The sequence below is a fragment of the Bufo bufo genome, chromosome 3 (genome assembly GCF_905171765.1).
Source record: "Bufo bufo chromosome 3, aBufBuf1.1, whole genome shotgun sequence".
NCBI classification, from domain to species: domain Eukaryota; kingdom Metazoa; phylum Chordata; class Amphibia; order Anura; family Bufonidae; genus Bufo; species Bufo bufo.
The window spans coordinates 30986368-31001617 of record NC_053391.1 but is presented as its reverse complement, the minus strand read 5'-3'; the positions used below and the strand labels follow the sequence as shown (position 1 = coordinate 31001617).

The window sequence follows — 15250 nt, the reverse complement described above, 5'->3', positions numbered from 1 at the left end:
TAAATGACTTATACCATCATACAACATACATACATGCATACATGTGTAAATATAGGTATATAAGTGCGGAGCTCACGCACAATCCTATATATCTGGAGTACTCCTAATAGGACCAAATGGCTAGAGTGAGGCTGCAAGAGATATTCAAATGAACCGCTTGTATGTCCAGGACATGGATGGCAATTTGCCAGGTGATTGAAACAAAAGTTCAAACAAAGATTACAAAATGTCCTTGCTGTATTCTCATCAAGAGAGGTACTGCATTCACATAACCTGTAACAGATCTTAGCCGCAACTGTTAGGCAATGCTCCACTTACTTTTTAGCTTGCGGAGCAAGATTTCAGACAAGCTCACTCAGCGTCTCACGTGTCCATCCAGGTAATGAATCGCTGGGTTAGTGACGCAGGCGTCTGAAGCCGTCAGACCAACGGAAGCTGGTTGAGCTGAGCTGAGCTGGTGATTGCCTTAGCCTGTCAGGCCGGCAGCAGTAGATGTAACAAGGTTTTACCTTGATTTGCGGCAATAGTGACACAGGTGTAGTCCACTTTTTGAGTAGTTAGTGAATGCAAACCTTTGAAGCGGTATGGGACGTCTTCGGATACTTTAAAAATCCTCAAGGAACTGGAAATTGAAGCAAAGTCCTCCTCTTGCAAAAAACCGCACCGACAGCCTTGGTCTCTATACACACTAGACGCGTTTCGGAAACAAGTTCCTTCCTCAGTAGATAATCATAGAATAAAGGAAAAAGTGCAAAATAAAAATGTTCACTGTGGCAAAAATATATTTTAAAAATAAATAATAATCTGATGATAATTTTTTTTTAAAAATACAAAATAAATAAAATACAAATAAAAGGAAAAAAAAGGAAAATGTGCAAAGGAAAAATGTGGCTCAGATGCGGACTAAAGCATTGGCCGTGTGCGTGAGCCATCAGGGAAAACGCTTACTGGTTATTGCAGGGCACCTACAGTATAACTGGGGGGCAGGAGGCGGTAAGAACCAGTGAGCGCCGTCCTCTGCAGTAATGGAAAGGCTCATTGGCAGAAAGGAAACGTCGCCACTTAAAGGTGTCTCCCAGTAAAAAAAGATTTTAACAAGTTCCTGCAGCACGGTCTCTGAAATAGAAGATTCCTACTTTCCTGCTCCGCGCTGCTCTCGCTGTCTCCATCTTCCGCTCCCGGAGCACCTCTGCAGCAAAATGACTGACTTCAGCGGTGAAACGCTGCTTGCGGCCTCATCACCACTGAGGCCAGGCATTGGCTGGAGAGGCACAAGTGACTATGCTCAGAGCCAGCCGGATGTAAACAGTGCCGGAACCAGAAGATGGAGACGGCAGGGAGCAGGAGGGTATGAATCTTCTGTTTCAGGGCCATGCTGCGGGAACGTGTTGTAAATCATTTTTTACCGGGAAATCTCTACATTCCTATTACCCTGCACGATTTTCGGGACAATTACTGAGAACCCTCATTCCTGAGATCTGTCCGGTATAATCGTGCCGCTGATCAGCTGATAAACAAGGAATGTCTCGTTTGCCGGCTCATCTACGTATTTTATCCGGATGAAAGACGTACAAATCATCAGCGCAATTCCCTGTGTAATCAGGAATGTGCTAGCGATAATTAATAGAACTGAATGAGGTAGGAATGACTGTGGTAGCGATCATTCCTTCCCAGTCACTTTGCATTAGCCTGTGTAATAGGCTGATGCAAACGAGCGCCGATAAAAAAAAAATTTTTGCGGCCCCTTGAAATAGTGCGATGTGACAATGCGGCCCCCAGACCAAAAAAGGTTGCGCACCCCTGCCTTAAAGGAACACTTCAGTGAGGCCACATCTCCCACCCGAAGTAACGGTGAGAGAAGCAACTGGGAGGTACGGTTGCTTAGGGCACAATTATGGAAGTCTCTCCTGCAAAACCCTTTAAAGGGGTTGTCCCACCAAAAAATATTCACCAGTTTTAAAACCAGCACCTGGATCTGAATACTTTTGTAATTCCATGTAATTAAAAATGTATTATGGCTACTGAGTTATTCAATGAAATCTATCTGTTCAGCGCCACCTGCTGTTTCTTCTTTTCCCTTCTTCTTTGTCCTGCTCACTGAGACGGAAGCACATGCTCAGCTCCATCCTTCAACTGCCACCAGCTTCAGCAGAAGGGGCACGACCCTGAGAATGTGCACACCCCCTAATCTGCCAACTTGAAATAAATCTAGCAGAGCAATGAATATGGAGATCTCCGGACCCATGTGAGGTACAGGGCTGGTTCTTGGTTAGAAAGAGGTCCTAGATTATGTCTATCACTGTTTACATTATTCATGGGATAACCCCTTTAAGTCATCTACTTTTAAGGTTTTTATTTTATCTCCTTGTCTGAGATAACAGTTTGCGCAAACATAAGCTCCACCCACTACAAAAGCCCCACCCCTTGGCGAAAACCAACATATAGATGGCCTCCTCTTCCATGCTTGATTTCTACAAGGTTGTTTCCTTCAGGATTGCTTTGTGTATTAGTGTTTCCGCATTCATTTTTCATTATATATGATTGTGTTTTGGAAGCTCAAAGAGGAAACTTAATAAATGTGTAGTATTCTAGGTTAATAGTGGGGGACACTCGTTCGTTATTATTATTTATTATTATAGCGCCACCCATTCCATGGCGGTGTACATATATAAAGGGGTATATATACTGTGGGGTTTCGCTCTAGTAGATAGGGTAAGCGGACGCAGCACAGAGGCAAAAGAAGTTCTTAACGCAAAACTTCAGTGTTTATTCACACTTGAGGTAAATGCGCTACCTTGCAGTCTTGGTGTTTACTTCACACACAATGGAAAGTTCCTATAAGACAAGTCACCTTGATGTCAGTTCTGCCTCCAGCAGTCCACGGCAGGCTTTAGAGGGGCCTGTTTCCTCAGCCCATGGGTCTCAGCCCTCCAACCTGGCACCAAGCCTCAGATCCCAACACAGAGATCCCGCTGCTGAGCCCAGCTGCCTATTTAAGGACAGCCAGGTGCTGCCAAAAAACCCAGACCAGCAATTAAAATCCAGTCTGGTATTTGACCCCACCTGGCTGCAAATCAGCCCAGCAGCACACGCTGGGAGGAAAATAGCTGTTTTCCCAGACCATTCCCCTCACAGTGTCAGAATAAATAATAGAAAACAATTTCTGTAAGCATGAACAAGACGAGTTACAAGACTAGAACCCTGCCGTGAGTAGTGTTGGGTGCGAATATTCTTTTCGTGAATTTTCAGCACAAATATCGCCACTTTGAGAATTTTACAATATAGAGCTATATATTCGTATTCGCGAATATTCAAGACTTTTTTTTCATCAGTAACCTTCCTTCTTGCTTGTGGGCCAATGAAAAGGCTGCAATGTCTTTGTCAGAGCTTAGCAACATCCCTAGCAACCAATAGGAAAGTTGCCTACCCCTTACTATATAAGAACCTCCCCAGCAGCCACTTTCTGCAGTTTTATGGAGTTCTGAGAGAGACAGCAGTGTCATTGCTGTGCTCTGTGCTTTGCTGTGTCATTACATTAGTTAGTTAGTTAGTTAGTTAGTTAGCTGATATATATAATACAGATAGTCAGTGTAGGTTATATCCTGATATAGTGTAGCTGATAGGTTCCAGTGCAGGGTGATAGGTAGTGTGATAGGAATTACTGTGCTCTGTGCTATGCTGTGTCATTACATTAGATAGTTACTTAGTTAGTTAACTTATATACAGTCAGGTCCATAAATATTGGGACATCGACACAATTCTAACATTTTTGGCTCTATACACCACCACAATGGATTTGAAATGAAACAAACAAGATGTGCTTTACCTGCAGACTGTCAGCTTTAGTTTGAGGGTATTTACATCCAAATCAGGTGAACGGTGTAGGAATTACAACAGTTTGCATATGTGCCTCCCACTTGTTAAGGGACCAAAAGTAATGGGACAATTGGCTTCTCAGCTGTTCCATGGCCAGGTGTGTGTTATTCCCTCATTATCTCAATTACAATGAGCAGATAAAAGGTCCAGAGGTCATTTCCAGTCTGCTATTTGCATTTGGAATCTGTTGCTGTCAACTCTCAATATGAGATCCAAAGAGCTGTCACTATCAGTGAAGCAAGCTATCATTAGGCTGAAACTAAACAAACCCATCAGAGAGATAACAAAAACATTAGGCCTGGCCAAAACAACTGTTTGGAACATTCTTAACAAGAAGGAACGCATCAGTGAGCTCAGCAACACCAAAAGACCCGGAAGACCACGGAAAACAACTGTGGTGGATGACCGAAGAATTCTTTCCCTGGTGAAGGAAACACCCTTCACAACAGTTGGCCAGATCAAGAACACTCTCCAGGAGGTAGGTGTATGTGTGTCAAAATCAACAATCAAGAGAAGACTTCACCAGAGTCAATACAGAGGGTTCACCACAAGATGTAAACCATTGGTGAGCCTCAAAAACAGGAAGGCCAGATTAGAGTTTGCCAAACGACATCTAAGAAAGCCTTCACAGTTCTGGAACAACATCCTATGGACAGATGAGACCAAGATCAACTTGTACCAGAGTGATGGGAAGAGACGAGTATGGAGATGGAAAGGAACTGCTCATGATCCTAAGCATACCACCTCATCAGTGAAGCATGGTGGTGGTAGTGTCATGGCGTGGGCATGTATGGCTGCCAATGGAACTGGTTCTCTTGTATTTATTGATGATGTGACTGCTGACAAAAGCAGCAGGATGAATTCTGAAGTGTTTCGGGCAATATTATCTGCTTATATTCAGCCAAATGCTTCAGAACTCATTGGACGGCGCTTCACAGTGCAGATGGACAATGACCCAAAGCATACTGCAAAAGCAACCAAAGAGTTTTTTAAGGGAAAGAAGTGGAATGTTATGCAATGGCCAAGTCAATCACCGGACCTGAATCCGATTGAGCATGCATTTCACTTGCTGAAGACAAAACTGAAGGGAAAATGCCCCAAGAACAAGCAGGAACTGAAGACAGTGGCAGTAGAGGCCTGGCAGAGCATCACCAGGGATGAAACCCAGCGGCTGGTGATCTCTATGCGTTCCAGACTTCAGGCTGTAATTGACCGCAAAGGATTTGCAACCAAGTATTAAAAAGTGAAAGTTTGATTTATGATTATTATTCTGTCCCATTACTTTTGGTTCCTTAACAAGTGGGAGGCACATATGCAAACTGTTGTAATTCCTACACCGTTCACCTGATTTGGATGTAAATACCCTCAAATTAAAGCGGACAGTCTGCAGGTAAAGCACATCTTGTTTGTTTCATTTCAAATCCATTGTGGTGGTGTATAGAGCCAAAAATGTTAGAATTGTGTCGATGTCCCAATATTTATGGACCTGACTGTATATAATACAGATAGTTAGTGGGAGATAGTCAGTGTAGGTTAGATAGTGATATAGTGTAGCTGATAGGTTCTGCTGTCCATACATACATGCTACATACATAGTCCTGTGATGTCACAATTTCACAATAATACTTAGGCCTCTTTCACACGGGCGTGTCCGGATTAGGTCCGGATGCGTCCCGGTGCATTGCGGCAAACCCGCGCGAGTAGGAACGCAATTGCAGTCAGTTTTGACTGCGATTGCGTTCCGATGTTCAGTTTTTATTGCGCGGGTGCAATGTGTTTTGCATGCGCGTGATAAAAAACCGACTGTGGTACCCAGACCCAAACTTCTTCACAGAAGTTCAGGTTTGGGTTAGTTGTAGTGTAGATTGTATTATTTCCCCTTATAAAAATAGATTTAGTTGCTGGGCTATGGGCTGAGGCAGGCGTTAAGGGATTGGTTCAGGGCAGTGTCCTATAGTGCGATTGTTGCTGGGGATAAAAGATGTAGGGGACCCAGCAACAGTTAGGGCATAGGTTACAGGGTTATGGTGTGTGTTGCCCAAGAGGTTTATTAATCCAGTGTCGGACAGCATTCTGACTGTCTGCCAAGCTGAGTTGGAGGAGCTGCAGCCCGCCAGTCGCCCATGTGAAGACTCCTGCCCGCCGCCCATTGTGAAGACCGCTGCCCTGCTGTGTCATCCGTGCCTACTCACCATGGAGAATCCAGTTGCAGAGCTCATGAGGCGAGCTCAGAGGAGGACTGAAAACCCTCAGGGCTCCCGGGCAAAATAAATCAAGGGCCCCCTTCCAGGCCCCACCCATGTTCCACCTCCAGCCACGCACATGTTCCGCCTCCAGCCACGACCATCTCGCTCCCCAGATCCCGCTCAAGGCCTGCTGCCCCCTTGGCCGTCCTCACCCAGCTTTGCATCCTCCTTCTGCAAATGGCAGGGGGAGGAGCCGGAGCATCCCCTCTCCTACATAGCGCCCCATACCTCTTACATCCAGTGATGTCACCTTTGTTGTAGACGTTCTCTTTCTTTATCTTCTCCATTCAGACCAGACCGCCATGATGATTTTTGAGCCATCTCCCGTCTCTGCAAAGATTGACAAACAGACATTAGTTTCCCACATTTCCATCATCTTCACATCTTCTGAACACCCTTTCTTGCCACCCCCAATACTATACTGCAGAAACAGTCCCCCTGGAAATACTACTACCACACAGATAGTTCCCCCAATACTGTGCCGGCTGTGCCCCCAATACTATACTGCAGAAACAGTCCCCCTGGGAATACTACTACCACACAGATAGTGCCCCCTTCAACAATTATTGGCACACAGTGCTCTAAAAAATAACTGCGCCCAGACACTAATAGTATAAAGATAATGTCCCCCAAAAATTATTGTGCTTAGCTGATACTGTGACAGGGTGCCCCCCAAAGTAACAGTGCTCCCCAAAATTCCACCAATAGAAATAATTCTCTGCCAGAGCACACTTAGTAGTAATAAGTAGTAATAGTGCCCATACTAGTAATCATGTTCCTCATAGCCCCCCAGTAGTAGTAGAGCTCTGCATAATACCCCCTAGTAGTAATAATTCTCCCTATAATATGACAGTACATGAAATACTACCGCTTAGTGCCCGCAGTTGAGCTAATGTCCCCATAATGTATGCCAGTATGAAATACCCCTATATAGTGACCCAGTAAATGCCCCCATAGTGCTCCTCTCCCCCTAAATGGGCAAGAAATACCCCCTTAGTGCCACTAGATGCCCCCTTAGTGCCACAAGATGCCATAGTGCCCCCCATAATGTGCCAATAAAAAAGGCCCCTTTAGAGCCCCCACTTCCCCATAGTGCCCCAAAATAATGCCCCTATAGTGCCACCAGATTCCCCATAGTGCCGCTCTCCCCTATAGTGCCCCCCATAATGTGGCAATAAAAAAAAGCCCCTTTAGAGCCCCCAGATGCCCCCATAGTGCTCCTCTCCCCCATAGTACCCACCCCCCTTAATGTGCCAGTAAGAAATGCCCCCAGAGTGCCACATGCCCCCATAGTGCCAGCTCCCCCCCTAAATAAAAAACACAAAACACTAATACTTACCTCCATCAGCAGTGATGCGATGCAGGCCTCTTCCGGCCTGTGTCTCCCGCTGTGTGCTACTCGGCTCAGGCGGCGCAATGATAATGAGCCTTCCTATCAGAAGAACAGGGAAGGGAGACGCCTCTCCCTCCCCTGCCCTGCCGCAGCACAGGCATCGTCCTCGTTGAGGGATTTGGTTCCCTCTTTGTCTCCTCCTGCTGTACCGGCTGCTTTGGCGGATGATGTTGTGAGCACATGGCGGCCGGCCGAGCAGGGTGGGGGACCAGGGTTTGGACAGCGAAGATTCCCTACCTATTCCATTACTTGCTAAAAGAAGAGGGGTGGCAGAGGCATTCTATAAGGAGGCGCTTCCCTGTGACATTGGTTTTCATTTATCCGTATCCGTGAAAGAAAAGAAATGGAGAAATGAATTTGTAGATATGTTATCTCTGTTGCCTTCTTCCAAGGAGTTTGTCATGAAATTAGAGAAGAAGGAGAATAAGTCAGAAGAAGATCAGAGACGTCCGATCCCTCGGACTTTTAATAACTGGTTGCAGGCTTATTGTATATTTTGTAGCGTGATGGGAGAGAAATTTCCTCCGAGATGTACAGCATGGAGATATTGGGTGGTTTATATATGATGAAGGTGTTAGGCAGAGATTGTCAGTATACCCTACCATGCGTTGGGGCGCAAAGGATGTAGGTTTGTGGCTTAATTTATTGGTGCCGCAGAGTACATCCTTTTTGGCTCATAAGCAGCAGCCCCCTCTACTGGTGCAGAAGTCTTTTGGGCTAAAGAAGGGCACTTACTTTGCATTTAATGAGGCTCAGTGTCGATGGCCTGCCTCCTGTAAGTATCGCCACGATAGTGCATTTTGTGGGGGCAGCCACCCCATGGCGCGCTGTTCTAAAAGAGCTAATTTGCCCACTCAGCCATCTACGAAAGAATTTGTTGCAAAAAGCTTGGACGGCAGTAAAATTGGAAATCATGCGTCCGTGGCTAGAACAAAATCCAAGTCGCAGGAATGCGGAACGGCTTCTTGAGGGCTTTTCAGTCGGTTTTAGATTGCCATATTTTTCTGGAGTAGGTTGTGAGTGGGTAAATAATTTATCGTCTGTTACACAACTTCCTTTGTTGGGTGCGGTCAAAATTACAGAAGGAATTGGCTTTGGATAGAATCTCTGGTCCTTTCCCGTTTCCTCCTTTTCGTAATTTTCGCCTTTCCCCTGAGCCTAATGCGTATCGTTTAATTCATCATTTGTCTTTTCCTTATGGGGCATCGCTAAATGATGAGATTGATAAAGCATTGTGTTCTGTGAAGTACACTACGTTTGATTCAGCGGTGTATCTAGTGTGTAGCTTCGAAAAAGGAGGGCTTTAATGGCTAAAGCGGAAATTCAGTTGGCTTTCCGCCTATTGCCTGTCCATCCTTCTGCCTTTCGTTCACTTGGTTTTCATTTTCAGGGTTATTTTTATTTTGATAAGTGTTTGCCGATGGGATGTTCCTTGTTTTGTTTCTACTTTGAAGTTTTCTCATCTTTTCTTGAGTGAGTTGTCGCAGTACAGTGCATGCGGGGAGCAGTAACGCATTATTTAGATGATTTTTTGTTTATCAGTCCGGGTGAGTCGTCAGTTTGTTCTGATTTATTGAATTAATTTTTTCTTATTTGTTCAGAGTTCGGTGTTCCTTTGGCGTCTGATAAGACTGTTCATCCGGTTAATTGTTTGGAATACTTAGGCATTGTAATTGACTCAGTGAAGGGGGAGTTTCGTCTTCCATTGTTAAAGGTTAATAAGATACGCTCTGCTATACCTGAATTGTTGGGTAAGAAAAAAGCGACAGTAAAAGAAATTCAGTCAGTGTTGGGTTGGTTGGCTTCTAGGGAGATGCCCATGGGTCGTGTTTTTTGTCGGCAATTGGCTGCAAAAATTTCTGGGGTGCATAATACGGTTTTTCATGTGAGGTTAAGGAGGATTTGGACATTTGGTTAGAATTTTTTCAGCAATATAATGGTTATTCCTTTTGGCAGGAGGAATTTGTGTCGGCTCCTTATCTAGATTTGCTTACGGATGCGTCTGGCGCTTGTGGGTTTGGAGCGTTCTGGAAGGGCCATTGGTGTGCATCTAGATGGCACTCGTCATGGCTGGCTAATGGGGTGACGAAGAATATTGTTCTGTTGGAATTGTTCCCAGTGGTGGTGTCTTTAGTTCTAGGGAGTAGGTTTTTCTCTAATAAGCGGATTTTTCTACATACTGATAATAAAGGAGTTTTATTTGCAGTTAATTGTTTATGGTCCAAGCGCCCGTTAGTTGTCAAATTGTTACGTCATCTAGTGCTTCTTTGTTTTAAATTGAATATTTGGGTTAAAGAACGTCATATTCCGGGTGTGGATAACTCTATTGCTGACTCGCTTTCCCGTTTTCAGTTTAAGAAATTTTGCATGTTGACGAGTGGGGCCGACCTAGAAAGGGAAGTGTGGCCGCCTTATCTTTGGAATCTGATTTGGTCCTAGGTATGTCCTATCTGCAGTCTTCTGTGGCCCCTACAACTTGGTATGATTATGTTCGTTCATGGGGTTGGTGGTGCCATTTTGTGGAAGGTATGGATTGGTCTCCTTTTGTCGGAAGTAAAGTTTCGGCATTAGCTTTTTGTTTATCGCTTTTTAAGAGATGTTTAGCTCATTCCACTGTGGTTTTAGCTGGTGTTTCCTTTTTTCTTAAAGCCTTGGGCGCTCCTGCACTTTAGGATCATTTTATGGAGAAGCAAATGCTAAAGGGTTATAAGAAAGGCAATTGTTCCCCTGATAGCAGGTGCCCTATTTCCCCTAGTTTGTTATGTTCATTGTGCGGCATTATGTCTTCGGTTTGTGTTCGTGACTTTGAGGCTTTGCTTTTCTCCACGGCATTTACTTGCATGTTTTTTGGAGCTTTTAGGATAAGTGAACTATTGCCAAGAAATAGAGGATCTGATTTAGGTCTGGCTTTGGAGAATGTGCATGTTCACAGTAATTATGTTTTGTTTTTTCTTCCAAACTCTAAAATGGATCAGTCGGGTAGGGGTTCCTAGATCCGTGTGGGCAGGATCAGGGCCGGGGGAAATCTTCTCGGTAAGTATGTTATCTCAATATTGGCACCGTAGGCCAGCTGGTGGTGGTTTGTTTTTTATCCACGTGGATTCCTCTCCGTTAACACAATATCAATTTCAGTCTGTTTTGTCAAAATGTTTGCGGGCACTGGGTTTAGAGGGTTTTAATTTTACGTCACACTCTTTTAGGATCGGGGCTGCAACTACGGCTGCTCGGTCGGTTTTGAGTAAGTCACTGATTAAACGGATTGGGAGGTGGTCTTCTAGTCGTTTTCAACATTATATTCGTCCATCCCTTAATGTTGTTTAACGTTATGTTTTTTTTCGGTAGCCTTCACAGGACTCACCGTATGGATCGTCGGCCATTCCTTTGTGCACTGGGCCCAGCAAAGAGTGGTTAAGAGATCATACGGTGATAACCTCTCCTTCTCCATAGATGAAGTCCGGATTTTCTGGAATGGGGTTACAGTACAACGTTGGGAATGTTTGATGGATGTCATTCTTGAGATGTGCTCCTTGTATTCAGATTCTGACGTTATTATTTTTCATGCAGGTGGTAATGATATCGGTAAGCTGGGCGCTATTGATTTAGCATTTTGTATGAAACGCACCATGGTGAGAACTAGGCGGTTGTTTCCTGACTCCCGTGTCATTTTCTCCTAAATGATTCCTCGTTTATTGTGGCTGTCTTATGCGAACTTTAAGTATTTGAATAAGATCAAAATTCGCATAAATAGAATTATAGCCCGTTTTATGCCGCTTGTTTGGGGTTTTTCTTTTCTGCACATGGAGTTTTGCCCGGCCTATATTTTGCAGATAAGTTTAATCTTTCAGAGATTGGTTTGGATATTTTTAATTTGGACTTGCAGGCTATGATTGAATTAACTTTTGGTAGGGCCCTGCTTAGTTGGCATGGTCCGGTGGGAAAAGTCACTCACCGAGAAGTGGACAGTGGACGAGATGATATGGTATTTAGGCCGATCTTATGGCTGGCCTAATCTGTGGTTTAAATAAGTTTTATGGTTAATCTATATTATGTTAAGTTATTCTTTAATAAAGTTGACCTTGGCCTAATTTATCCACTTATATTTGTGTCCATGTGTTTTATTAATTTATTATTGTTTTAATCTATTGGGTTTCCCATATTATTTATAATCCCATGTTAGGATCCCGAAATCCCATATGGAGGGATCCACATGGGATTATAATCATTATAGCGGTGAATATGGCTGGTTTTGGAAGGAAATTTCCCGCCAAAATTGGTGGCCAAGTTGGCTAAAAGTAGATTTAGTTTCTGGGCTAGGGCAGGCGTTAGGGGATTGGATCAGGGCAGTGTCCTATGGTGCGATTGTTGCTGGGGCTAAAAGATGTAGGGGACCCAGCAACAGTTAGGGCATTGGTTACAGGGTTATGGGGTGTGTTGCCAAAGAGGTTTATTAATCCGGTGTCGGACAGCATTCTGGCTGTCTGCCAAGCTGAGTTGGAGGAGCTGCAGTCCGCCCGCCCTCCCCGGTAATTAATTTGTCACGGCCACTTTATTAGAAGGAGGGGGAAAGTCACTTGCCGAGAAGTGGCGAGTGGAAGAGATGATATGGTATTTAGGCCGAGTTTATGGCTGGTCTAATCTGTGGTTTAAATAAGTTTTATGGTTATTATATATTATGTTAAGTTATTCTTTAATAAAGTTGGCCGTGGCCTAATGTGTTTTATTTTTACTGTCATTTCAGTGAAAATTGATTTGTTACCACGAAGCAAGAGGGAATTTGGCTTCAAGGTGAATTGAATTTTTCCTGAAATTCGGATCGAGGTCCTCTTGGGACACTTTGATTCGCTCAACACTACTTACAACTGTGAGGGGTAGCTTTCTTTCAGGGGATCATCCTCATAGATATGGCTTCAGGACACCAGGTTTAAGGTCCAAACAGTGCATTTATTGTGGCACACCAGCAAAAGCAAAACAATAAACACTTGCCCGTCCAGGCTCTAACTAAACACAGTATTCCTGACTCACCTAAGTCACTGTTTACACTCTGTGATCACATGCGGCTTTCTCAGCCAGTAGTCCAGCTCACTTCCAGGCTGTAACAAAGTCAGTCCAGGCTATCTCCCAGCCTTGTGGTCCCTCAGCCTAGCCCGGCTGAGAACCACACTTACAGAGCCTCACCAGGCCTCTGTTCACGGTTAACACACTCCCCCCTTTACTGACACCCCGGGAGGTGCGTTATGCCAGCCTGAGTACCTCCAGTTAGTCTCACCTGTGGTCGAATAGGGGTGTGGACCGCACCATCCACCCCTTCCTTGCCTCTTACCTGTGTGAGATCTGTTACTGTCTCACACAATCTACAAGGTATGGGAGAAGGATACATTAGGTAAGGGTAAAGCTGGTCATAGCGGTATAGCAGCATCAGGGTCACTGGTTGTAGGCTTGTCTGAAGAGGTGGGTTTTCAGGTTACATTTGAAGGTTTCGGCGGTAGGTAAGATTCTGATATGTTGGGGTAGAGAGTTCCAGAGTATGGGGGATGCACGAGAGAAATCTTGGAGGCGATTGTGAAAGAGATGATAAGAGAAGAGGAGAGAAGGAGGTCTTGTGAGAATCGGAGATTGCGTGTGGGAAGGTATCGGGAGATCAGGACACAGATGTATGGAGGAGACAGGTTGTGCATGGCCTTGTATGTCGTAGTTGGTGTTTTGTAATGGATTCTCTGGGCAATGGGGAGCCAGTGAAGGGATTGGTAGAGAGAAGAGACAGGAAAGCAATGGGGGGACAGGTGGATTAGTCGGGTGTCAGAGTTGAGGATGAATTTGAGGGGTGCCAGAGTACTAGATGGGAAGCCACAGAGCAGGATGTTACAGTAGTCTAGGCGGGAGTAGATGAGGGCATGTACAAGTATTTTTGCAGACTTCTGGTCAAGAAAGTAGTGGATGCAAGAGATATTTTTGAGTTGGAGGCAGCAGGAGGTGGAAAGGGCTTGGATGTGCGGTTTGAAGAACAGAGCAGAATCGAAGGTTACACCAAAGCATTGGTTGACTGAGGAGAACATGCAGCCATTGACTTTGGTAGATAATTCTGTTGGAGGATCTGAATGATATGTGGGAAAGATGATGAGTTCAGGTGCCTAGAAGAAACATCTCACTCTTGAGCACCCAACAGACCTGAACGTTACGTTTAGAGGCCTTGGTTTTAGCAGGACTTAATTCTTAATTTCTCCTATTGTGTCACTGCAGGAAAACCAAATACTTGCTCTACCGTCTTTCCTCACAGATTAGAGCTGATTACAGGCAGCCAGACCGTTTAAGATCGTCTCATTTCTTTCTTTCTTTCTTTTTTTTTTTTAGAAAAAAAAGAAAGAAGTTGTCTAGTCACCTAAAATTTTTGAAAAACCATTTAGAATGGCATAAAATAATAAAATAGGCAATACATTTTTGATCACTCCACCGCTCCCTGCTGGTTTGTAGATACTGGCCACCCGCAGTTATGTTTTGACACAGACGTGTGACTACTGCAGCCAATCACCAGAGGTGACTTCAAGGTGATTTCAGAGGTTTCTGGGAAAGGGAGGGTTCTTTCACTGTGATTAACATGAAGACCTGATAGATGGAGGAGATTCCTTCTGGTTGACTTGGTGACTGAAAAACCTTCCCTTCATTGTTTACCTGCTCATCATCGACATCGCAGTGGTGAGCAGGTGTAATTACTAGAGATGAGCGAATTTATGAAAAGTTCGATTTGGCCAATCCGCCGAATAAAAAAATAAAATAATTTGCTTTGTGCATTTTTTTGTAAGTAGCAGGTGCAATGACAGGGAGCTGCTATAGCGATTTCCCCATCATTGTACCCCTCAGATGCCACGTTCATACATGATTACTGCATCTGAGTGTAAAAAGAGCGTGAAATTAACATAACTTTTTTTTTTATCAAACTTACCGCCTCCATTTGCTCGCGACGGGCAAGCCACCATCTTGCTTGAAGATCTGGAGCGAAATCTCACGTGGCGCGTGGTGACGTCATACGTCACCACGCACGGGATTTCGGCTTAGATCTTCAATCAAGATGGAGGCTGGCAGGCCCGGTCTGAGCAAATGGAGGCGGTAAGTATGATTTTTTTTATTTTTTACACTATTTCAGGTTAAATCGATTTGCTGACATGAAGCACGATGAAATTCGGCTTCAAGGCGAATTCGTGGGATTCGATTCGCTCATCTCTAGTAATTACATCTCACCCGTCCCATTCACTTCTATGGGATGGCTCATTGCCATTCAAGTGTATATTACAGAGCCGTTCCGTCCACCGCTGCGATGTTGATGGCAAGCAGGTACACAATGAAGGGAAGGCTGTGCTGGCATGGAGCTCGCCTTCTCTTCAACCAGCTGATCAGCAGTGGTGCTGGGAGTCTAATTTCCGAAAATGTGATATTGATGACCAGTGTTGAGCGAAGCGAAGCATCTGAAGTAGAATTTGATCCGAAGTTTAGAATAAAAACTATTTGCAACTAATCCGAATTTCCTCGCGCTTCATGGTAACATGTTACAAAGTGAAAGTAAGAAGTCCGGGAACCAGCCTCACAGCCCTTTAAAATCCTCATTACTCGTGGTCTCTGCCATTTCACTGTGAGCTGAGGATAGGCAGAGACATGACAAGTGCTCATGCGCTAGGGACAGTGTTCAAGAAAGCCTTTAATTGTAGAATATTGAATAGGGAGACTGCAAGGACAGTGTAAGGAG

The 15250-nt window shown here is 44.5% G+C and overlaps 1 protein-coding gene across 1 annotated transcript in view; it reads left to right on the top strand.

The window, feature by feature from the left end:
- Nucleotides 1-13823, top strand: part of TMPRSS3 (transmembrane serine protease 3) — a 78730-nt gene extending 64907 nt beyond the window's left edge. Inside the window, exons 13-17 of the mRNA XM_040422075.1 lie at nt 4985-4993; nt 7908-7962; nt 9117-9266; nt 10858-11094; nt 13753-13823. Of these exons, the coding sequence (XP_040278009.1) occupies nt 4985-4993; nt 7908-7962; nt 9117-9266; nt 10858-11094; nt 13753-13823 (522 nt within the window). The remainder of the gene's footprint in view (nt 1-4984; nt 4994-7907; nt 7963-9116; nt 9267-10857; nt 11095-13752) is intronic.
- Nucleotides 13824-15250: the final 1427 nt, after the last annotated feature.